We start from the raw sequence: 25,491 nt of genomic DNA, 5'->3' as shown, positions 1-25,491 counted from the left end.
GCCCCTAGGAAGCCACACTTGGATGTGGCTAAATGGATTCTCAAGTACATAAAGTCCACAGTTGATTATGAACTTTTCTATGAGGCTGGTATAGAGATACAGCTACATGGGTACACAGATGCTGATTGGACTAAGTAGTGTTGTAAACAGGAGATCTACCAGTGGTTTATGTTCTCATTTGAAAGTGCTATTGTGAGTTGGAGCGGTAAGAAGCAACCAACAGTTGCCTTGTCGAGTACAAAGACAAAGTACAAGGATGCTGCTATCGCAGCTTATGAGGTAGCTTGGTTTCAAAAGCTACTTAGTGATATGGATGAGCCCATGGATAGAACAGTTATCATTTATTGTGACAACATGAGTAGCATACAGTTGGCCAGTAACCCAATATACCATGCTAGAACGAAGCACATTGAGGTGCACTATCACTTTGTGAAGGAGAAAGGTTCTAGCAAGTGATGTAGATCTGGTATATGTCAGTACAAAGGATCAGGTGACTGACATCTTCACGAAGGCATTGGGCACAAAGAAGCTCCACAAGTTTAGAAGTTTACTTAGAGTACAATGTGTCGAATTGAGCTCGAGAGAGAGTGTTGAGATATCAAGCTCAACTAGTGCTACATCGGGCATTGATGACCCTCTTGGGTGATAGCTTCCACACTTATGCCACTGGTATGGTTGGTGAGATTATGATTGGTATAGCGCCAGTGTGGATGACAAGCTGTGTTAGGGATAGACTAACGGGCGGGCACCCAAGTATGGACGGACGGGCGCCCAATTGTGGACGCCCGATGACCGGCCAAGAGCCTATAAAAGGGTGGCCAAGGTCAGTCATTAGGGATATAGAGTCTCGCGAGATTTATGAGAGCTCTATGGTCTTGGAGTCCGGATCTAGTGCAGACGTGCACATGCCTTACGCAGCCGAGGCCGGCAACAATCTCGAGGCCCACGAGGGTAGCTTCGTGGCAGTATGGGTCGTCGCGAGGAGGAGATTGGTCGGTATGTCAACCTAGTTAGCTCAGCTCGTGGCTCGGTCGGGACACAGCCAAGACTGTGGGCTTGTCCACGGCTGTCATGGTTGGGAGGTAAGTCAGGCCTGCATCCCCTTGTTGTTTGTTTGTTTGCAAGATTCGAGTCTCATACCAAGAGCGTTCTACAAGGAGATCTATGGGGTTTTGACATCTACCCACTACACTCAACCTCTAGGTTGATGCAGAAGCCCGGCCGAGAGGAGTGACACTAGATAGCGCCATAGAGCTATGCAGAGCCCGATGCCCTTGGGGCTTGACCCCGTGGCCCCCATCCACGCTCACGTCACCACTAGAGGATTAGAGCCATAATTTCCCACCACCACATGACTTTCTCCTGCCAGTTCATCTTTACTACATCGCCCTATGCAAGATATTTTAGGGTGATGTGAGAGCTTGACGCTCCTTGTATTGGGATCAATTTTGGCATTTCAGCGCTTGTTCCTTTCTTTTATTTTTAGTACCCATGATGATGTATTCCATGGACATGATATGTCCATGTCACGTGCATCCTGCACTTGGATGCCACGTGGACATATCTGGACAAGGTGCAAGACCTAGAGTGGAAAATGGTCCCATATGAGCCCAGTCTGAGACCAGTCAGCAAGGGTTCCGCTCTACGCGTCCAAGGTCAGGTGTGCATTGTCCTACACATGAAGGAGTGACAGTCCATACTGTGAGTCTCCCTCTGGAATGATGTCACATGATCTGAGTGTTGGGTTTGCAACCGGACACCAGGCGTTTGTAGAAGCATAAAGGATTGCATGTAGAAGGGCTTAGGGCTACCCCATAAGGGAATGTTATATTCTTGATTTGGGCTTTGGGTAGCCTCTAGGCCACCCAAGAAGGGCCAGGAGGAGCCAAGGCTTTGCCCACCAGCCATAGGAGGGCTGGGCAGGCTGTTGGCCAGCCCAAGGGGCTTGGCAAAGCAGCCGACAAGCTCTTGGGGCCAGCCCAGCCAGGCAGCCAGTGCCTAGGGGCTGCCCTGCAGCGAGCAGGACAGAAGCCCACAGGGCAGCCAGGACAGATCAGCAAGGCGGCCAACCGGTGTCCAGCATGAAAGCGCCGATTTAAAGCATTAAAAAGGCTTGGACCTGGTCATGGGAATTTCAGAACAGGCCGACCCCCTGTTTGGGCAAGCCGACCAGCATATTTAGGACCTATATATAGGTAGAGCAAATTTCCATTCAGGCAATTCACCAAGGGCTTGTGTATTCCAAGGGCCAGGACAGCCAAGGGGCAGGTCAAGAACCAGTCTTTATTTGCAAATTAACATCATTCTAATAAAGCAAATACACCATTCGTGGTAGGGGCCCTACAGAGGGTGTTCGGGACCCAATATTGTGTCCACTTCCCCAATATGAGAGAGAGAGAGAGAGAGAGAGTTATATTAACGTCTACGGAAGCCCCCCTTTTCCCAAGGGCCTATGTGAGAGAGAGAAATGAAATGAAATGATATATTAACGTCTTCAGAAGGCCAAAATGACCTATGAGACCAAAAAGGTTACAACAATTGGTGGATCTGATACAATGTCTGTGAAAGAAAAGCTAAAAACAACTAAACAACTAACTGAAATTGAAACAACTATGAGGAAAAGTACGGTACTAGGATCTCCTAATGGATAACATCTGGGAGGAAAATTCCAGCAACAAAGGTAAGCATCATACACATCACTATCCAAAGATGTCTCTCATCGGTGGATGGCGGATATCCTCAATGTCCTCCATGGTGAGTACTCTGACTGGACGTCTCCCATGCCGTGCTAGTATGGTCCGGATCCTTTGTTGTAGTCTCCGTCGGTGTCGAGATGGGCCTCTCATCTTGGGGCGCCTGGACCGCCCCAGCTCTATAGCCCGATCAATAAGTGTACCTCTGGTGCGGCTATACTCTGGGGCTATCTGCAATGCATGCTGGCCTGACTGCTCAATCTCTGGTCGAAAGAAGTCTGTAATCTGCCTCTGTAGGTGTCTCTCCCTCTCTGATCCCCTCCCTCTCAAGAGACCCTCTCTATGTCTACGAAGCTCCAGCAAGTATAATCCGAGGCATCTCTGATCCTGGTATCTCATGACTCTAGAAAGTGGTACGAAACCCTCTCTAAACAGGCAGTGAAAACAGCCTCGTATCTCATAATATACTGGACAGTGACATATGTAATGTAACTCTGTCTCTGGCTCCATCTGGCATAGCTGACAAATCCTGGCCTCAGCTGCTGGTACTCCTCTGAATCTGCCAGTCTCAATCTCTAGCTGGTGTGAGGATGTGCGCATCTGACCAATAGCACACCGTACCCCATGAGAAAGATGAGTATCCATGTAGCTGGGTCTAATCACAAACCCATCCTCCGTGAGCTGGAGAAGATGATCTCTATAGAAAGCCATCTTCGTACCAAGCTCGTGTGTCGGCTGTATCCATGTCCTCCTAGTGTCCAGCTGATTCAAGTCCTGCCTAATAAGTCTGGTAATCTCTGCCCGTGTGAGAGAGAGGGAGGGTGCATCTAGGGAGTACTGAAATGGAGGTAGCCTGTCCATACTAAAGCCATGCAGCTGGAACCAAGCTGTCATCTGTGCATACCAACATGATCCGTCCCCTATGATGCCAACTGTCATGAAGACTCCAGGGCTAAGCGAGCATATATGTCTCTAGGGAGAGCCCAAGTGCTATGTATAAAGGAGACTGATCGAGTGAGTGCCTCTACTACCAATGGGGGGGCAGCCATCTCTGCACGGATACTATCATGTGGTACGGAGGCCTTGGCCGTAATCATCCAGGAAATCATAGAAACCAAGGGTCTCTCCATACGTCTCCATCCATCAGTGCTACCAGCTCGGCTGTGGTGATCCACTGAGGGTCCCCATATCTCCACTCCATACAGCATGGCTGAAGTGACCAAAGTGTCAAAGAGCCAGAGCTTTCTTCGAGGTTCCTGAAACTGAACCTGCGAACACATCCTCTCTAGGCTCCCCAATGCTGCATAAGCTCTGGTCAATCTGGTCTCCGCTGCTCTCCTCAAGGAAAATAGTGGGCCACTAAAAACCACAACAAGGTAAGTATATGCATCTGTATACTCCACTGTCTCCTGACCATATGTAAAGGTGGGTACTAACCTCCTAACCCACTGTGTTGTGGTGTTAAACACCATCACCTTGGTTTTACCAAGGTTAACAGACAATCCACTGTCCTCTGCAAACGTGTGCAATGCATCCAAATGACGCTGCATCCCCTCTGGAGAATCTGAGATCAGCACAATATCATCGGCATCCAATAACAACGGAATCCATGTCCCTGCTAGCTCTGCTCCTCTGTCACCCTCCTGCTCTACATAGTCCGAAACCTCATCCACATGCATCCCAAATAAGGTGGGAGAAAGGGGGCAGCCCTGTTTCACCCCAATAGTGGAGTGAACCATCTCAGATATACCCTGAGTAGTACGTACCTGCCCCACAACTGTCCTGTATAAAGCCATGATTCCCCAAATCAGCTCTGTGGGCACTCCCATCTCCTGTAGTCTGCGCATCAGTCTGGCTCTCGGTACTGTGTCAAAAGCTTTGCGGAAATCCACAAAGCAACAATAAATCCTCCTGCCATATAATCTGCCCTCCTCAATAATAGTTCTGAGTGTCAAGATATGATCAAGAGTGGAGAAACCTCTCCTGAACCCTGCCTGCCCTGATGCACGTATGCCCTCTCTCTCTGCCCATCTACTCAACTCCTGCTCAAGAATAGATGCATATAATCTAGCCAATGTGTGACCAATCATGATGGTACGATAATTCCCAGGAAGCATGGGATCCCCTGACTTGAAGATAGGCACAATCGTGGACATATTCCAAGTCTCAGGAAAACCCTCACACATGGCTCGGTTAATCATCATAGCAATAAGCTCTGCAAGCATATGCCTGGCATGAATAAAGTACTCTGCTACCAAACCATCATGATCATATGCTCTCCCAGTCGTCATCCTGTCAATAGCTTTCCTTACCATCTCAGCAGTAAAGAAAGCACATGTCTCTGGGCATGGCTCCGATGGGTCTGGCAAGGCGGCTGTCCTGGTGCTGTGTACAGGGATGCTGCATACTCACCCCAAATCTCTGTGGAGGTAATGGCTGGTGATGGTGAATGCTCATGGAATAGTCTCCATGCCTCGCCTGAGTCTTGACTCATAAATAACTGATACAAATCCCTCTCTAACTGAGCAAGATAAGCCCTCTTCTTCCGTCGCACTAGGTGCCGCAAGGTAATCCGTGACTGTCTGTGAGTGGTAACTACTAACACCCATGAGCACCTCTCTCTGTAATCTGATCCTCATCTCTCTACACTCCTCAAACTGTTCTGGGGCATGTTCCCTGATCGTCTCCGTGTAGGCTAACTATGGGGATATGCCTCTGATGCTGCAGCATGAAGCGTCTCTATCAATATCTGAGTGAGCTCATCTAATGGCCGTCCCGGCTCCTCGGCACATAAGCGTCTATATATCTCATCCATGTACACGGTGTCTGTCTCCCTCGTAAAGGTATAACGAGTGTGTGTGGAGACCTGTCCTAATGGAGCGGTGCTGAACTGAAATGTGAGAGTGAAGGACAAGATAACATGATCCACTGCTATTCCAACCGGCCTAGTGCCTACCATAAATTCCTGAAAAGAGGGAATGAGGCTGGGCTGAGCCATAACATAGTCCAATGTACTAGCACCATGCCTATGTGGAAAGCTAGTGAAACCGCCCGATGTCGGGAATCTCTGTAGGCCATTCAGGATGGCCAATCCATGTGCAGTCCCCATGTCTATCAAATACCGCCCATACACTGTATGTTCCGCATCCTGTGAGAGTCTAGATAGGCCCATATCCCTGACATCAAGCTCCCTCAACATCTCCTCTGAGGTATCATAAAATACTGTCTGGTTATGGGCGGTCCTGGCATTGAAGTCCCCCAACAGAATGATGTCACCATCCCTGGAGAACTCCCAAATGTCATCATCCAAAATAGAAAAGGGAGACTGCCCGCTAGGTGATGCATACACTGATGTACTAGGAGCAAAATAGCATATAGCAATGTAGAGATATGTGCCCGTCTCTGCCCTCAGTCTAACCCACATGTACCTAGCATGCTCATCTCTGCGGACTATATGTATCAGTGGCTGTAGCTTCTCTTTAAACAATACTGCCACTCCTCCTGAGCCCCGTTCTCTATGCTCTGAACGAGTCTCCTGTCTACAAGCTGTCTCCCATCGGTATCCACTAACATGTGGCATGGACTGTCCAGGAGCTTGATGCGTCTCACAATAGAAGATGATGTCCCTCCCAATGAAACTATCCTCAAAAGCCCCTACATCAAGGCGTAGAGATCCATTACAATTCCTAGTAGCAACTTTGAGTGTAGTCCCATAGGTCTCGCGCCGACGTGAAGAGCGCCTCTCCATAATCACCACTCTACCATCTCTATAGAAGGCCACTTTCCCTTTCTCTCGGGCTGCCCTTATCTCGGGCATAACTTCTTTCATGTGGGCAAGTTGCGAGAGTGTGAGGTCATCTCCAAGAAATATTCCCGTCTTCTTGAGTGTAGGACGTCTCTTCAAGAAGTCCTTCTTCGCTTCCATGGAGGGGAAACGAATGATAAGTGCTCTCTCCTTAGAAGATTCGCCACTACCTTCTCTCTTCTTTCCCACTCTCCATGCCTTTGTGTGCGTGGCTTCAATGCCCATCATAAAGAAGAGCTCCTTGGTTTCCCCTTCCGCATCATCACGGTCTTTTAGACCGGACACTCGTACATGTAAGGCCCGGGTCTTCCTCCTTTGCTCCTCTTCAAGGGTCATGTTGATGATGGTGGGAGTGGGGATGGGTGGCGATTCTTTACCTTTCCCTTTCTTGGCGACCTCGATCCATTTCTCCGCCTCGTCCATCTTCTTTTGTGTCTTTGTGATCACCTCCACCCATGAAGATGTCTTCTCTTTATGTTGCTCCTCCTCCTCTCGAATGATCCTCATTTGTTCCTTGATGGTATTCAGCTCTTCAATAAAGGAAGGCTGAAATTTTCCATCCTCAAGCTGGCTTTTTGAAGTGGCTTCCAACTCCTTTTTGAGGGCTGAGATTTCAGCCGCTTGACTTTTAGCATGCAATTTGGCCTCCACTAGTTCCTCCTTTAAGGCTGAAATCTCAGCCTCTTGCTTGGAAGATCTCTCTTCGAGCTCTTGGATTTTGTCAAATCCCTTCTCGAGCCTGGAGAGGCGGTTTATGATTGCGGTAACAAAAGAGTCGACCATCTTCTTGTTTTCTTTGATAATTGTGCCGAGCTTGTCCTCCACCTTCACGAGCTCCTCTTTAAACCCGGTCCTGGCCATGACTTTTTGCAGAACTTCCCACAGCCAATGGACTAAAAATTAATCCATGACACCAGCGCGAAACAGCAGGAACAAGGAGGGGGGGTTTCAAGTCATGTAGGAGAAAGGGAAAGAGAGGAGATTTAGCAGAGAGAGAGAGAGTTATGTTGTTGCCTTGGGGGCCTGAGGAAGGGTGGGTGGGAAGAGTGAGGACGAGGAGGCGAAGGCAAGGAGCGGGAGAGAGAGCGAAGGGGGGGAAGGGCAAGCAGCGAAGGGGGGGGCGCAAGCAGACAGGCAGCGAAAGGGGCGAAGGGCAGGCAGCGAAGGGGGGGGGGGGCGCAGGCAAGCAGCGGGAGAGAGGCAAGGGGGGGCGCAGGCAGACAAGCAGCGAAAGGGGCGAAAGGAGCAAAGGGCAGGCAGCCGGAGAGAGAGCGAGGGGGGGGGCGCAGGTAGACAGGCAGCGAAGGGGGGGGGGGGGCGCAGGCAGGCAGCGGGAGAGAAAGCGAAGGGGGTGAAGGGCAGGCAGCGAAGGGGGGGCGCAGGTAGGCAGCAGGAGAGAGAGAGTACCTGCGCAGGCAGGCAGCGGGAGAGAGAGCGAAGGGGGGGCGCAGGCAGGGGAGAGAGAGAGAGAGATATTAACGTCTACGGAAGCCCCCCTTTTCCAAACCACCTTAACATCTACGGAAGCGCCCCTTTTCCCACAGACCCTTTCTCAGGCCCCCAAGGCAGCAACATCACTCTCTCTCTCTCTGCCGAATCTCCTCTCTTTCCCTTTCTCCTACATGACTTGAAACCCCCCCTCCCTGTTCCAGCTGTTTCGCGCTGGTGTCATGGATTAATTTTTAGTCCATTGGCTGTGGGAAGTTCTGCAAAAAGTCATGGCCAGGACCGGGTTTAAAGAGGAGCTCGTGAAGGTGGAGGACAAGCCCGGCACAATTATCAAAGAAAACAAGAAGATGGTCGACTCTTTTGTTACCGCAATCATAAACCGCCTCTCCAGGCTCGAGAAGGGATTTGACAAAATCCAAGAGCTCGAAGAGAGATCTTCCAAGCAAGAGGCTGAGATTTCAGCCTTAAAGGAGGAACTAGTGGAGGCCAAATTGCATGCTAAAAGTCAAGCGGCTGAAATCTCAGCCCTCAAAAAGGAGTTGGAAGCCACTTCAAAAAGCCAGCTTGAGGATGGAAAATTTCAGCCTTCCTTTATTGAAGAGCTGAATACCATCAAGGAACAAATGAGGATCATTCGAGAGGAGGAGGAGCAACATAAAGAGAAGACATCTTCATGGGTGGAGGTGATCACAAAGACACAAAAGAAGATGGACGAGGCGGAGAAATGGATCGAGGTCGCCAAGAAAGGGAAAGGTAAAGAATCGCCACCCATCCCCACTCCCACCATCATCAACATGACCCTTGAAGAGGAGCAAAGGAGGAAGACCCGGGCCTTACATGTACGAGTGTCCGATCTAAAAGACCGTGATGATGCGGAAGGGGAAACCAAGGAGCTCTTCTCTATGATGGGCATTGAAGCCACGCACACAAAGGCATGGAGAGTGGGAAAGAAGAGAGAAGGTAGTGGCGAATCTTCTAAGGAGAGAGCACTTATCATTCGTTTCCCCTCCATGGAAGCGAAGAAGGACTTCTTGAAGAGACGTCCCTCAAGAAGACGGGAATATTTCTTGGAGATGACCTCACACTCTCACAACTTGCCCACATTAAAGAAGTTATGCCCGAGATAAGGGCAGCCCGAGAGAAAGGGAAAGTGGCCTTCTATAGAGATGGTAGAGTGGTGATTATGGAGAGGCGCTCTTCATGACGGCGCGAGACCTATGGGACTACACTCAAAGTTGCTACTAGGAATTGTAATGGATCTCTACGCCTTGATGTAGGGGCTTTTGAGGATAGTTTCACTGGGAGGGACATCATCTTCTATTGTGAGACGCATCAGGCTCCTGGACAGTCCATGCCACATGTTAGTGGATACCGATGGGAGACAGCTTGTAGACAGGAGACTCGTTCAGAGCATAGAGGACGGGGCTCAGGAGGAGTGGCAGTATTGTTTAGAGAGGAGCTACAGCCACTCATACATATAGTCCGCAGAGATGAGCAGGCCAGGTACATGTGGGTTAGACTGAGGGCAGAGACGGGCACATATCTCTACATTGCTATATGCTATTTTGCTCCTAGTACATCAGTGTATGCATCACCTAGCGGGCAATCTCCCTTTTCTATTTTGGATGATGACATTTGGGAGTTCTCCAGGGATGGTGACATCATTCTCCTGGGGGACTTCAATGCCAGGATCGCCCATAACCGGACAGTATTTTATGATACCTCAGAGGAGACGTTGAGGGAGCTTGATGTTAGGGATATGGGCCTATCTAGACTCTCACAGGATGCGGAACATACAGTGTATGGGCGGTATTTGATAGACATGGGGACTGCACATGGATTGGCCATCCTGAATGGCCCGCATAGATTCCCGACATCGGGCGGTTTCACTAGCTTTCCACATAGGCATGGTGCTAGTACAGTGGACTATGTTAAGGCTCAGCCCAGTCTCATTCCCTCTTTTCAGGATTTTATGGTAGACACTAGGCCGGTTGGAATAGCAGTGGATCATGCTATCTTGTCCTTCACTCTCACATTTCAGTTCAGCACAGCTCCATTGGGACAGGTCTCCACACATACTCGTTATACCTTTACGAGGGAGACTGACACCGTGTACACGGATGAGATATACAGACGCTTATGTGCCGAGGAGCCGGGACGGCCATTAGATGAGCTCACTCAGATATTGATAGAGACGCTTCATGCTGCAGCATCAGAGGCATATCCCCATAGTCAGCCTGCACGGAGACGATCTGGGAACATGCCCCAGAACAGTTGGTATGATGAGGAGTGTAGAGAGATGAGGATCAGATTACAGAGAGAGGTGCTCATGGGTGTTAGTAGTTACCACTCACAGACAGTCACGGATTACCTTGCGGCACCTAGTGCGACGGAAGAAGAGGGCTTATCTTGCTCAGTTAGAGAGGGATTTGTATCAGTTATTTATGAGTCAAGACTCAGGCGAGGCATGGAGACTATTCCATGAGCATTCACCATCACCAGCCATTACCTCCACAGAGATTTGGGGTGAGTATGCAGCATCCCTGTACACAGCACCAGGACAGCCGCCTTGCCAGACCCATCGGAGCCATGCCCAGAGACATGTGCTTTCTTTACTGCTGAGATGGTAAGGAAAGCTATTGACAGGATGACGACTGGGGGAGCATATGATCATGATGGTTTGGTAGCAGAGTACTTTATTCATGCCAGACATATGCTTGCAGAGCTTATTGCTATGATGATTAACCGAGCCATGTGTGAGGGTTTTCCTGAGACTTGGAATATGTCCACGATTGTGCCTATCTTCAAGTCAGGGGATCCCATGCTTCCTGGGAATTATCGTACCATCATGACTGGTCACACATTGGCTAGATTATATGCATCTATTCTTGAGCAGGAGTTGAGTAGATGGGCAGAGAGAGAGGGCATACGTGCATCAGGGCAGGCAGGGTTCAGGAGAGGTTTCTCCACTCTTGATCATATCTTGACACTCAGAGCTATTATTGAGGAGGGCAGATTATATGGTAGGAGGATTTATTGTTGCTTTGTGGATTTCCGCAAAGCTTTTGACACAGTACCGAGAGCTAGACTGATGCGCAGACTACAGGAGATGGGAGTGCCCACAGAGCTGATTTGGGGAATCATGGCTTTATACAGGACAGTTGTGGGGCAGGTACGTACTACTCAGGGTATATCTGAGATGGTTCACTCCACTATTGGGGTGAAACACGGCTGCCCCCTTTCTCCCACCTTATTTGGGATGTACGTGGATGAGGTTTCAGACTATGTAGAGCGGGAGGGTGACAGGGGAGCACAGCTAGCAGGGACATGGATTCCGCTGTTTATGTATGCTGATGATATTGTGCTGGTCTCAGATTCTCCAGAGGGGATGCAGTGTCATTTGGATGCATTGCACACGTTTGCACAGGACAGTGGATTGTCTGTTAACCTTGGTAAAACCAAGGTGATAGTGTTTAACACCACAGCACAGTGGGTTAGGAGGTCAGTACCAACCTTTATATATGGTCAGGAGACAGTGGAGTATACAGATGCATATACTTACCTTGGTGTGGTTTTTAGTGGCCCACTATTTTCCTTGAGGAGAGCAACGGAGACCAGATTGACCAGAGCATTGGGGAGACTAGAGAGGATGTGTTCGCAGGTTCAGTTTCAGGAACCTCGAACAAAGCTCCGGCTCTTTGACACTTTGGTCACTTCAGCCATGCTGTATGGAGTGGAGATATGGGGACCCTCAGTGGATCACCACAGCCGAGCTGGTAGCACTGATGGATGGAGACGTATGGAGAGGCCCTTGGTTTCTATGATTTCCCGGATGATTAGGGCGGCCAAGGCCTCCATACCACATGATATTATCCGTGCAGAGATGGCTGCCCCCCCATTGGTAGTAGAGGCACTCACTCGATCAGTCTCCTTTATACATAGCACTTGGGCTCTCCCTAGAGACAGATATGCTCGCTTAGCCCTGGAGTCTTCACGACAGTTGGCATCATAGGGAGACGGATCATGTTGGTATGCACAGATGACAGCTTGGTTCCAGCTGCATGGCTTTAGTATGGACAGGCTACCTCCATTTCAGTACTCCCTGGATGCACCCTCCCTCTCTCTCACACGGGCAGAGATTACCAGACTTATTAGGCAGGACTTGAATCAGCTAGACACTAGGACGACATGGATACAGCCGACACACGAGCTTGGTACGAAGATGGCTTTCTATAGAGATCATCTTCTCCAACTCACGGAGGATGGGTTTGTGATTAGACCCAGCTACATGGATACTCATCTTTCTCATGGGGTACGGTGTGCTACTGGTCAGATGCGCACATCCTCACACCAGCTAGAGATTGAGACTGGCAGATTCAGAGGAGTACCAGCTGAGGCCAAGATTCGTCAACTGTGCCAGATGGAGCCAGAGACACAGGTACATTACATATGTCACTGTCCAGTATATTATGAGATACGAAACCGTTTTCACTGCCTGTTTAGAGAGGGTTTCGGACCACTTTCTAGAGTCATGAGATACCAGGATCAGAGATGCCTCGGATTATACTTGCTAGAGCTTAGTAGACATAGAGAGGGTCTCTTGAGAGGGAGGGGATCAGAGAGGGAGAGACACCTACAGAGGCAGATTACAGACTTCTTTCGACCAGAGATTGAGCAGTCAGGCCAGCAGGCATTGCAGCTAGCCCCAGAGTATAGCCGCACCAGAGGTACACTTATTGATCGGGCTATAGAGCTGGGGCGGTCCAGGCGCCCCAAGATGAGAGGCCCATCTCGACACCGACGGAGACTACAACAAAGGATCAGGACCATACTAGCACGGCATGGGAGACGTCCAGTCAGAGTACTCACCATGGAGGACATTGAGGATATCCGCCATCCACCGATGAGAGACATCTTTGGATAGTGATGTGTATGATGCTTACCTTTGTTGCTGGAATTTTCCTCCCAGATGTTATCCATTCGGAGATCCTAGTACCGTACTTTTCCTCATAGTTGTTTCAATTTCAGTTAGTTGTTTAGTTGTTTTTAGCTTTTCTTTCACAGACATTGTATCAGATCCACCAATTGTTGTAACCTTTTTGGTCTCATAGGTCATTTTGGCCTTTTGAAGACGTTAATATATCATTTCATTTTATTTCTCTCTCTCTCTCTCTCTCTCTCTCTCTCTCTCTCTCTCTCTCTCTCTCTCTCTACACATCTGTTATCTTCGTCACGAACAATTGTTGATTTCTGAACATTGAAGTTACCGATTCTTCCACCAAGCTTCCGCATGTTACAGTCCACAGCAGGCTGGATCATGGAGGAGTTCAACTATTCCCTCGAGTCCCTTGCCCTGGCTTTCAAGCCAAAAAGGAATGTAGTATGTACCTAGAAGTACTGCAAGCACCATCTCGAAGTATCTGCTCCTTGCAAGTACACGTCTCCTCAACTTCTAGTCCTTTTTTATTTTGTAGTCATGGTTTTTATGCCCGGGATGTCCCCCAAAATCTGATTATTTTGTAGCCATTGGTTCTCTGCCCGGGATGTGCCCCCACCCCACCCCCCCGCCCAAAAGTTTGATTATTTCTTTTTGTAATGCTCCTTCATTCCCTCTTTACCGTGCTTAGAGCAAGGGGGGTTTGCTTTGGTATGCTGATGTAGGCTGTGTTTGTCTCTCAAGGCGAGACCTGACCTCTGAATCTTTCACAAAGACCATGCTTGTTAAGCCTATGAGTTATGCTTGTTGAGCCTCTCAGCCTTTTGAGCCACGCTCATTGGCCTCTGAGCCATGCTTACTACCATTTGAATTTGAAGCAGAGGCCATGGCTTGTTTCTTTGCGTGTATAGGGACTATTGAAAGCTATCTAGGCATCCCTCCATCACTCCGAAGGGGTTTGTTGGGTATTTCGGAGTCTGGTTTTGTATCCTTAGTGGTGTGAGCACCCTCTTATTAAGAGAAATAAGATGAGGCTTGATGCCTATAAAAGAATTGTACATAATGGAAGTATTATCATAATACAATCATTCTTGTGTGGTGCAACTCCTCTCAATTGTGTGTTATCATCTCTCTCTCTACACAGGAGTTCTTAGCGAGAGAGCTCAATCTATTCTGCGAGCCACATATGATCATATCCCCGACCCAGAGCATCAAGTCCCTCCACCACACAGACAGATTCGTCAGGTTCTCCGCCGACATGACATGCTCCCCTCACAGAGGCCTGACATTCACTCCACCATCTAATCAGTTCTGGCCGAGGCGGGTATCGTCAGTAGCTGATCACAGCATATCTCACTCTACACTGGGTGTCACATACGTACACGAGACCAAGAGTATTTCCCTCCATGTCAATGATGTGAAGAACATTGTAGATTGGCTCAAGGCCTTTCACCAAAGCCTCAGCTCCTTGCCACCAACTTTCTCACATCGCAATCCATGCAAAAGCAACTGCTTTTAGGTGTTCATGGTCATCCCAACTCATGTAATCCCGAGAGACCAAAGTGCACATGAGTCCTTGGTGGCTCTCACTACCCTCTCAACCACAATGAACATATGTGCAAACCTAGATAGTGAAGGGTTCAGCAGCTGAAGGTCAATGTTGGTGTGATATATTGCCAAGACCTTGGGCCTCTTGGTAACAAACTTCACTATGCGACAAGAGTGTTGAAGACATCAGCAACCCGCCCAATTGTTGCACCATCTTCAATGAGCGAGTCTAGGCTATGGGATGCACACGGAGTCCATACAATCTATGGGTACTTATCCTCTAGCATCCGTTCCATAGAGACTCACTTGTTGCCATTGTCAGTGACCACATGTTTTGTGGGCCTATCTCAATGACAGCCTCATGCATGTGTTTCCATATAAACTCTCTTGTCACCACTATCCCACACATAGATGTATCAATGGCACACAAAAACATAATGCCCTTGCATGAGGATGCCAAAATGTTACACACGTTCCTCTTGCATACATATGTCCACACATCACATAACAACGTGCAAACATACTTGGTCAAAGTGGATTTAAGTGGCTCCACCTACACCATACCTGCACGTTCCATTTTTTGAGCTCTATATTGTGCAAGCTAGCATAGAAGGGTCCCTCCCACAATGTGGCTCATTACCTTCAGGGCCTTTCTCCATCGCACAGTACGCACAATGTTAAAAGACAAAGTGCATTGGGTGAACAACCTTGTCAATTCCCTGATTGTGCCTAACTTATTGCTTGCTTTTGCATGCTTGCTTGAATGCTTTCTCCCTTGAGTGAGCCTCTAGGTCCTACAAACAAAGATCCTGCTTGGCTCTATGCATCTGACTTTGAGCCCAATCCCGTTCTCTTGGATACATCACCTATATCCTCACTAGCATCAAAATCGCAAACCTGTATACCCAACCAATGTTTTTTCCATTCTTACAAGCCAACTTTAATTTGTGCAGGCACCAACTGGCAAGGACCAATGCCTTCTACCTGAGAAATAGGACTTAACGCGCGTTACACTACCACCCAAACAAACCTAGCAAAACTTCCATTTCCACTTTGAAGTGCCAGAACCATCGTATTTTGCCATAGGAGTGACGTGGCATCCTTGGTGCAAGCCATTGTGACAAACACAAGGCAAGATTGGTACCCTAGCAAGAAAAATCCCCAATTTCACAATCTAATTTTTTGGGCAAAATCAACCAAAATCGAGTAAACCAACTTGAGAAATGGTAGGCACGCGAGCCAAGAAGAGCGGGAGAGGCTGATTTGGCCATGATTTGTGGACGTGCAGGTTGCTAGTGCTGAGATCCCAAGTGCAAGAGAATGTTTTTTTGAAAAACGTGAGGTCTCTATTCGATTTGATATTAAAAAAAACACCCTTTTTCAATTGGATAGGCTTGGGCAGGTATGAAACGTGTTTCATACCTACAAAACGTTTCATACTATATGAAATGCACTTTGTAACAACTATGTTCACATGGTCAAGAAAAAGCCTCCTGAAGGAGGAAAAAAGTTGCCCTGGCCTGGTCCTAGATGAGTTCACATATCACTACCATGACATACACTCTACAGCATAGGCCAGAACTCAGCAAGGAAAGGAAGGAGGCATCAAAAGATAAGGTCAACGATAAGTATTTTACATATCTCAATTCCATGATATAAGCAAATACAACGAGAAAGGTGGGGGACTTGAGTGCGTTTTGGAACCCAATCTCAAGTCTAGTGTATCTCAATAACTCCCAAGCTCAACAAGGCCAATGTCTACAGGTGTTTCACATGTGAAACTAGTATCACAATAAAGATTTCTCTATGAAGTAGTCCAAAGCCTAAGGCAGCTATGCGCAAAGATGGGCTCAAGGCTGCATTCGTCTTAGGTGGTTCTGAAATAAGATATGTTCAGATGCATGGAACTTGTGGGGTAGGATCAAAGCATCAGGTACATCTTAAGACATATAAGAGCATCGCAAGACCGATGTCCATAGTAGAACAATGGCTCTTTCTAAAGTGTCACATGCACTCTGCATTGTAGTGCATGGTGACAAGCTGGCTCATCATCATCAGTGCAACATTGTAACAATATTAGTACCTTTCAGGATTATATTTGTCGTACGCCATGACCTCATTGTAAACCTCAGTCCAGGATAAGTCAAGCACGAGCTACGTAGGTCATTCTCAGCCATAGCAAGTGTGAGGATTACTGTTATTACTTAGTATTTCATCCACTATCTGTGTATTTAAGACTGAAACTGAAAGTAGACTTGAACACAGATGTTTGATTGATTGATTGAAATTGTGATACAACAGGCTCCTTATATAGGAGTTCAAGAGACACGAATGAAAAGACACATCCCATGACCAATAGTCATGACTCTAGGCGAAGAGACACATCCGGACGAATAGCTGCAACCATTGGGTGAAGAGTTGCAACCCTAGAGCGAAGGGGTGTGACCAGTCGTCGAAGGAGTGTGGCTCTTGATGAAGAGGCATGTCTCTAGAGCGAATAGTCGTGACCATCCAAGTGTAGGGGTCCTCTGTAATCATGTCACTTCAGTATCTGTAATCATAAGGAGACTGTGTATAATGAACTAAGTCACAATCGTGACATTCCCTCCCATTTAAAATAAAATCCAGGGGTAGTTGTTGAGACTCTAGAAGAAGGGAAATGATTGAATTGCTTCTGCATCCAAAGCTCTAGCTGCTAGATCCCATGTCATGGCATTATTGTTGACCATAACAATCTTGTATATACCAAACTGAATATTAACTGCATCTGCAACTTGTCTCATCTTTACCAAAAGCATGAGAATCATATCTATAACTTGAGTAGAACTTTTGTTAACATCATTGGTAACTTCGAGCTTTGTCCAAGAAAAGATTGAATCTTTATCTGCTTCAAGTGAAACTATTGGTAAATTATCTGATTGTGTCACCACGCTTTCCTGCTCAGAGGCGACAACCACCTGTTGGATGTCTGAAAGGGATTCCGCTGATTTTTCTAGAACACAAAAGTCTTCGAGTGTTGTCATAGGTTGAGAAGAAATATCTTCCATATGGTTTTCTTTGCTTAGAAAGTTGTTCTCGGAACAAGTTATGTCCAAAGATTTATTTGTAACGACTGAAGTCATGCTGCAAGAGTCTGCGTCTGATTTATCCTTTGCACCACTGAAGGTAAGGACTGGAGTCTTCATTTTTGAAGAAGAAACATCATTCACCACGGCGTCAGGTAGCTGGTCAGAGACAAAGACTCCATTTTGCACAAGCGGTGACGAGGCTATTGCTTCTGCCTGGGTCACGACAAGAAAAGGAGTTGTGGACATTGTATTTGTCACACATGTACAAGAATCTTCTGAATCTTCAGCTTTCTCAGCAGGTATTAAGGCTTCCAATGTAGAAGGGAGAGGTTGAGATTGTTTGCGCCTCTTAGACCTCTCAAGGATCCTCTTGCACAACATGAGAATGAGTAAGTCTTCAACACTGCCACCAAGAGCTTGTAAGGACTTGAATGTAGGGCATTGCTCGCGAGGGGAAACTTGTCCAACGTCGCGGCGCTCACGACCGAGTACTCGACTAGGGTCGGACACACGTGCCACTAAGTAAGCCCATCTTGATATGGCTGATTTCTTTCCAAGATGTGATCCTTTGGAAGCTTCATATTGCTGCTTTGGCTTCTGCTGATATTGATTCAAAGATGGATCTTTCTCATAACTGTTGTAATGCTGAGAATGTTTGCGACGAGCATGCAGAGGCTCAAACGAAGGTATTTCATGTCTGGTGGTCTCTACAGAACTGTGCTGAGGACTAGAAACCTGTTGTGGGTGTTGTACGCCGAGAAGTTGCTTGTCGGGAGCTTGAGGAGGCTTTGGCTCACCATGGATCAAGTGTGACGAAAAAGTAGCCAAAGAAGGCTTCAAGAGTAGTTGAAATGCCTTCATTTCATGCCCGAGAAGGAAAATCGGTGAAGAAAATGAGGATTTGAGGCCGCTTTCAACACTTTATGCTTGTTGTAATTTCTGGACAGCAACAAAATTCTGCACTGCAGGGTTTGGTGGAAGCCCTACATGCCAAGAAAGTCATTGCCAAGACAAGAGGGGCATACATTAAGAGGGCTGCATCCGGGAGGTTGGGGGTGCCGGTTCACATTAGCGTACGCCCGTTGGTTTTTTTTTTTTTAAATACGCTGGTCGGGGGCTGGTTTCCTTGCTGAGGAAGGCGAGCAAGAAGAAGGCGGCATCCTGGCGGGGGGGGGGGTGGTGGTTTCCGAATCGCCCAAGGCGGCAGTTCACACCAGCGAATCCCAACGGACGCCCAGCGCAAGCCCGGTGGGTTACTCACGCCTGTTGGGTGTTTTTGGTTTTTTTATTTTTTTTGAAGATCCACGTGGCAACAGTGCGCATGATGGATTATTTTGTTTGTTGTTTTCTTTGATGTAAAGGTGACGGCCTGGAACACGTCACCGAATGAAAAAGGATGCGCCGCTTCAAGGCCTGGACGCGTCGCGTGCTGACTGAATGGATGCGCCGCTTCGAAGGGGTGCTGCCAGCAAAGCGAAGAGGCGGGCAGCAGGCGCTAGTTGGCGGTGAGGAATTCAAGGTCGGCAACTGCAAGGATTAACGAGGCTCACAGCCTGCAGCACACGAAGCGAGGGAGTGTTCCATATTTGGCAGGGAGATGCCATGCTACGAACGCCCAACTCACTGGTCAGCGAGGAGGGAGGGTAGTCCAGGTATGCAGCAAGGGTTCCCTCTCTGCAATACACACCATGCGTGTGTATTGGTGTGAAACCTTTTGTTCTTGTTTACATTACTTTAAGCAAGGATTCACTCCAAGTCCACCATCGCTCTGCTTCTTCCATACAACACCGAGAGGAGAGTAGAGCGGAGAGGGTGAGAGGCTCACAACCGTAGGCCCGGGAAAAAATTTTGCTCTGATACCACTGTGAGGATTACTGTTATTACTTAGTATTTCATCCACTATCTGTGTATTTAAGACTGAAACTGAAAGTAGACTTGAACACAGATGTTTGATTGATTGATTGAAATTGTGATACAAAAGGCTCCTTATATAGGAGTTCAAGAGACACGAATGAAAAGACACATCCCATGACCAATAGTCATGACTCTAGGCGAAGAGACACATCCTTTGGACGAATAGCTGCAACCATTGGGTGAAGAGTTGCAACCCTAGAGCGAAGGGGTGTGACCAGTCGTCGAAGGAGTGTGGCTCTTGATGAAGAGGCATGTCTCTAGAGCGAATAGTCGTGACCATCCAAGTGTAGGGGTCCTCTGTAATCATGTCACTTCAGTATCTGTAATCATAAGGAGACTGTGTATAATGAACTAAGTCACAATCGTGACAGCAAGTCAGTCAGTCAGTCCAAGTCCCTTAACCCACTTGAAGAGACGCATTCATGTATGTAAAGTCAGTAGAAACCTTAGGGCTTGCATTAGAAAGCATTCTGCATATTGCATATCATTCATTCATTGCATCTAGACCATTGCAGAAACCCCAGATATCATCTAGTATTTATCAGAATATTTACTATGAATTTTTTGGTATTTTTTCCACAAATTCTAGCATTTTATACATCATTTATATATTTTATGTGGACATGAGCACTCGGCCAACCCTATAGCCAGCCGACTAGCTCCTCTGACCCATATAAATAGCCCAGCATGGTATTCATCCATTCATTCATCATATTCAGCAGTAGAGCATTGAAGCGCTTGGCATCTTCAGCACAAGGAGCATAAGCGATTGCAATCTCCAGCCATCATACCTCATGGTTTTCCTCCTACAGCACTAGGCGCCTCAACATGTGAGCATTCAGCCCCCTACATCAGCAAAACGCATCAGTTTCAGCATTCAGCCAGCAGTCCACCTTGCGTTTTCTACATCCATACAGTTTTCAGCATTCATCTACTCATCGTTTTGCTCCAGCCACTTGGTGAAGGTAAAACGCAACATTCATATTCATTTACAGCATTCATACACAGTCTAGAACAGTCCCAAACAACCCCTCTCTCAACCTCAGCTTTGCATCCCTCCCTCATTCCATTGGGAAGAGTGCATACGCTCGAGTGCCACTGACAAGTTCTTCTAGCATTCCCTGCAGCCGACAAGTAATGCACCATGTGAAACTGAGCCCGTGTCAGCAAATGTGCCTTCTACATCATGTTCATCAGAGAAACCAAGACGTTTCTCAATACCAACCACAACATTCCATAGCCCTTTGGCTACCAATAAATGCCGCATCATATAGGACAATCACAAGTAGTTGATCCCGTCAAGCTTATCCTCGGCGGATAACGTTCGAAATATATCATTGTCTTCCATTTTTTATAATACCAGGGCAAGTAATCACGCAACCTACAAAGTGTTAGAGTACTCTTTGATGCAACCAAGGTGGCTACTAATAAGGTCCCTACACAACAGATAACGTTCAAAATACATCACTGTCTTCCATTTCTGATAATGTATCCGCACACCCATCTGTAGTAGATCTGACAAAACTACTCCAAAATCTGATGAAGAATAGTGCAAATCTGGTCCCCGAAGATATCTGGAGAAAACCAAAACCGTGCGAATGGCCTCCGAAACACGCTCGGAACGAAAATCCAACCGAAAAACTTCAATACAAGTCCCAAGTACTTCACACTCCATTGTCCTCTTTCTTCTCCCAAAAGAGCTCCTTGATCCGATTCAAGAAGACAAGCAACTTGAGGTGAGGTATAGGCAACAGCACAAGGTCGAGGAGCGTATGCTCTAACACCAAATGTTGGAAATAGGGTTGCAAGAATGCGCGCGCGCACACATACACACAGAGGAGAAGCTCAAGAGAGCACACAATGAGATGATAGATAGATAATGAATGTGTGTTGTACAAAGAAGATAAGTATACCCCAAGATGGGTGTATACTAGCATGGGGAAAAAACCTCCTAAAGAGGGAAAAAGTGCCTCGGCTGGTCCTAGTGTGTTCACACACCTCTCTACCAAATATGGCTACATTTGTGATGTACACTTTGCCCCATTGTGAACACTTATCCAAGAACATATCACATCAGTTGCCATCAAGGTAGACTTGGGTAGGTCCAGATTGTTTTCCATGCGTGAACATCCGAGTAGACATCAAGGTAGATCATACAAGAGGAAGAATGCCCAAGTCAGCAGTAATTGGGCCCGTTGGTCAGGCCATACAAGCCCCGACAGAAGCCAGGCAGGTCAAGCAGCAAATCAGGCAGGCTGGGCTCCTAGTATGGTCTTCAAGCAAGGATCTGCTTGCCAACCACAGACAGGCAAAGAGCATCAGCAGAGGCATCCAGGAAGGCATCAAAGACCAAGACAACAGCACTTCACTTCAGCAGTCGGTGTTTTGCTTAGGCCTAGCAAAAAAGGTATTCTACAGACCCAGTTCAGGAGAGGATCCACTCCAGCAAGAACCCACTCAGAACGGCAAAGTCCCATCATCTGTCCTATAGTCCATCCTAAATGCACAGGCTGGAACTTGACGAGGTAAGGAAGGAGACATCAAAAGGTCAAGACCAGGGATCTATCATGGATATATCCCATTTCCATAACATAAAAAAATGTGCCGAAAGGTGGGGGCCCATCAGTGGGTTTTGGGACCCAATCGAGTGTCTTGTGTCTCTCTCTCAGTGTTTGCACCACAGAAATTGCACAGTTAACAGTAATCTAGGAAAAAGACTACTGCATGTGAGCATGCTTACCAAAAAACACTCTCCCACACATTTTGACTCTTGAGACTAGCATGCACAACACATATTCTGGGTCAACTTGACTGGATGCTTCTGCAGACACCAAGTTAAGGTTTTCACCAGTAAAAGACCTAACAGCTGCTATATAAGAAACTAGATGAGTGATCACCTGTTCACCCAGTGATCTCTTCAGCTCTTTACATGCAGAAAGAGCCTCACGCTGAGAACACTTGGCATTTTCCAATTGGTCCACAAATTCGTCTATTTTCACATTCAGATCCTGCAGGTCTTTTTCGATTGGCTCGCATTCAGCCCGGGCCTGGAATTGCTCGTTTCTCAACATATCCAATTCCTGATAAAGTATCTGAAACAAAAACATTTTTGTTATCCCAAAAGCTGCATCCTGCTAGACCAGCAAAAATGTCAAGGTTTGGAAAATACGTGCTCACCGAACAATGATCCTGGATATCCTGCTTTGGACCAAGACTCTCCAGTAGCTGTGCATGTGCAGCTACATTTGCACAAACTTGACTTCGATGAGACTCTAGCTGCTTAATTTCCCTTATCAACTGTTTCTCCTCTTTCAGAGGAATGCTCTCATGCTGGATTCTATGCTGTAAGTACGCAATCTATAGCATGCAGTACAATTACTCTACCAAACATGCATAAATCGACTGAAGAAACAAATAAAAGCACATATTTGCCAGTCAGAATAGAGATTTGGAAACTAAGGAAGGTGAGATGCTTGCCCTGTCATTCAAATCTTCCTCTGAAGAGATCTCATCGTCTCTAAACATATTCTCTGCGACTTTGAATTTGTTCAATGCAGCCTGAAGTGGTTCTATTTCCAAGCGCTTCTTTTGAGTTGCATCTTTGCATGCCCTCTCTTTATCGCGTACAACCTTCAGCTTGTCAAGAAGTCGAATCTTACTGGCCTTCAAAAACCCATGACACATCCATATTGCCAATCAAATCTCTAAAAAACCAAAGATTCAAAAGAATATATATACCTAGATGAATCCACGAACATGCCCAAATTCAGCTTCTAAGAAAGTGCAATTTATAACCTCATGGTAGTTATCCACAAGACAATAAACCATCAACTCCATCATGCCTAGTATGGACTAGATACTACGTCATCCCCACTAACGCCATCAGTGCCCAATAGTGGGTGTAGAACTTGGTATCAATATATGCTCCCACACACACACCCCCCACGCACGCATGCACACACACACACACATAAGGTCTGGTGTGCTGAGTTTCTATCAGAGCTCCGGAGATACAAGGCAGACTCAACCAGCCATAATGAAGCCTAGCACTAAGGATCATAACAAATAGAAAGAATTATTACAACAAAAAGGTAGTTGATAGAGCATACGCACCAAAGTCTAAATATAGAAAGAATTAACACAATATCAACTGGCTGCATGATCACACACACACACACACACACATATATATATATATATATCAACTGGCTGCATGAGGACTCCTAAAGATAGAAAGAATACTCTGCATGATGACTCCTAACCCTTGTAACTATTGGAGAGCACCTGAGGCGTTTGATCAGATGTACCCTAAACCAAGATCAGACTGTAGCCCTTGTAGATACTGGAGAGCACCCAAAGTTTGAGGAGATAGTTACCCTAAGCCAAGTCTCAAGATCAGAGTGCAGCCAGGCACATCCTTATTAGAGAGCACCCAAGGGTTTGATGAGATGTATTTTAAATCAGGATGCAGCCAGGTACAGACGTGGTCAAGGGAGGGACTAACAACTAATCCTAGCCTTACACATGAACGTGATCAAACTCACAACAAACGAAAGGTTTAATGTATGTTTTGGCCACAAATTGAAAACACTAGAACCAAGCCAGCTCAATTACGACCCTAATGGATCTTCCATGCCTCACTAGAAAATGTATCAAGTTTTGTAATGACATGGATTGCAGAATATCACTTAAGAAGAAGGGATCTTTCACATGAGCTTGATTACAAGCCTTGATTAAAAGAAATCTTACACGCCGAGATGGAAATTTATCAAGTTTTGGAACGCCCTGCATTGCAGAAAAAATGGCTCTATACAGGTCAAAGAAACCTCACCCTTCTAAGCTGTAAAGCTGCACGGATGACGTCCCTGTTCTTGGAGGCCTCCTCTAGCTGCAGCTCGGCCAGTTTGATCTTGCTCTTTAGCTGGCTATCAGCGGTTCTTGGCATTCTGACCATGAAAAAGGTTCTGCGTCTGGACAGGGGCACTACTCTTTCAGAAACATTTGCAGCAGATGTATGGCTTCCTGAAGAGATCCATCTTGCTATATGGCCTTCTGCGTCCATGCCATTCTTCCATCCAGCATCAGAGGTTTCTGCAAGTTTCCCGAGATCAGAACTTTCAAGGCCTTCTCTCGCCACAGATTCATGGCCCTCTCTCTCTACAGATTCATGGACTTCTGAAATCGGTCCTTCAGAGACCGATGTCTCCCCTTGCAATGTATCTGCAGACGTTTCTCCCGCTTTGACAGCACCATTTTCTGCAGAGTTTTCGTTCGGATTCTCAAGCACAGAAGCTTCCAGAGCTTCTGCGCTGAGTTGCGCGTAGCTCTCCTCCACAAGTAGAGGCTCTTCGATCTCGTCCAACACCATCGCACCGTGCTCTGCAGGAACCTCCGCTTGCAGCGACCCGTTGCAGGAAGTAGAATTTTCTAGCTTGAATGAGCTCTCTACAGAACTGCCATTGGAAGATTCGGACTGGAAAGAGGGATCTTGAGAAGCTGCGAGGAAGACCGCACTATCAGATCCGAGCTCCATGGCTGGAAAGGAGGGGCAAGGCGTGGTGGATCTATAGCAATGGCGATGGGGTTCACACGGATCTAAATTATAATAAATATAGAGCGCAGTGTGGGTGGTCTATAAGTGTAAGGGTTTGAACGTTAGACTTTGAATCAAAAGACGGTGGTGAGCACAAAAACTCATGTATTACGCAAGGTAACGTGTACCCCAATATGTATTATGTATGTACGTTGGAGGTGACTTGTCTGGCCCGCTACATTAAGGTAGGACGAGCACCGCTGATCATGCATTTCATAAAATTGTTGTTTTTGCACAGGGGAAGATTGCGAAGTTCCAAGGTCCATACCCACTTTTTGAGACTTACATGGCATTCCATTCAAGGCCCTATGGTTCATGACAACCAAGAAGGCCCGAAGCTCTTTGCACATTACTTTGAGCTACACCTTGCTTTTAGGCTAGGAGGCCTTTGATCTTTTTACTTAAAACAAGGCACCATCTCCTGTCTCGCAATGCTATTGTTAGGAGGCTTGTGCACATTTCATTTGCAACACACATTTGTCACA

At 47.0% G+C, this 25,491-nt stretch overlaps 1 protein-coding gene across 1 annotated transcript in view; it reads right to left on the bottom strand.

The window, feature by feature from the left end:
* LOC147641420 (proton pump-interactor 1-like) overlaps nucleotides 1-25,118 on the bottom strand; it is a 39,654-nt gene extending 14,536 nt beyond the window's left edge. Inside the window, exons 1-4 of the mRNA XM_086821225.1 lie at nucleotides 24,245-25,118; nucleotides 22,891-23,076; nucleotides 22,591-22,770; nucleotides 22,311-22,505 (exon numbers count right to left, since the gene is read on the bottom strand). Of these exons, the coding sequence (XP_086677351.1) occupies nucleotides 22,311-22,505; nucleotides 22,591-22,770; nucleotides 22,891-23,076; nucleotides 24,245-24,946 (1,263 nt within the window). The 5' untranslated portion in view covers nucleotides 24,947-25,118. The remainder of the gene's footprint in view (nucleotides 1-22,310; nucleotides 22,506-22,590; nucleotides 22,771-22,890; nucleotides 23,077-24,244) is intronic.
* Nucleotides 25,119-25,491: the final 373 nt, after the last annotated feature.

This window comes from Cibotium barometz, chromosome 2, assembly GCF_041138505.1.
Source record: "Cibotium barometz isolate CiBa-2024 chromosome 2, ASM4113850v1, whole genome shotgun sequence".
Lineage (NCBI taxonomy): Eukaryota > Viridiplantae > Streptophyta > Polypodiopsida > Cyatheales > Cibotiaceae > Cibotium > Cibotium barometz.
This window is presented reverse-complemented; position numbering and strand designations above follow the sequence as displayed.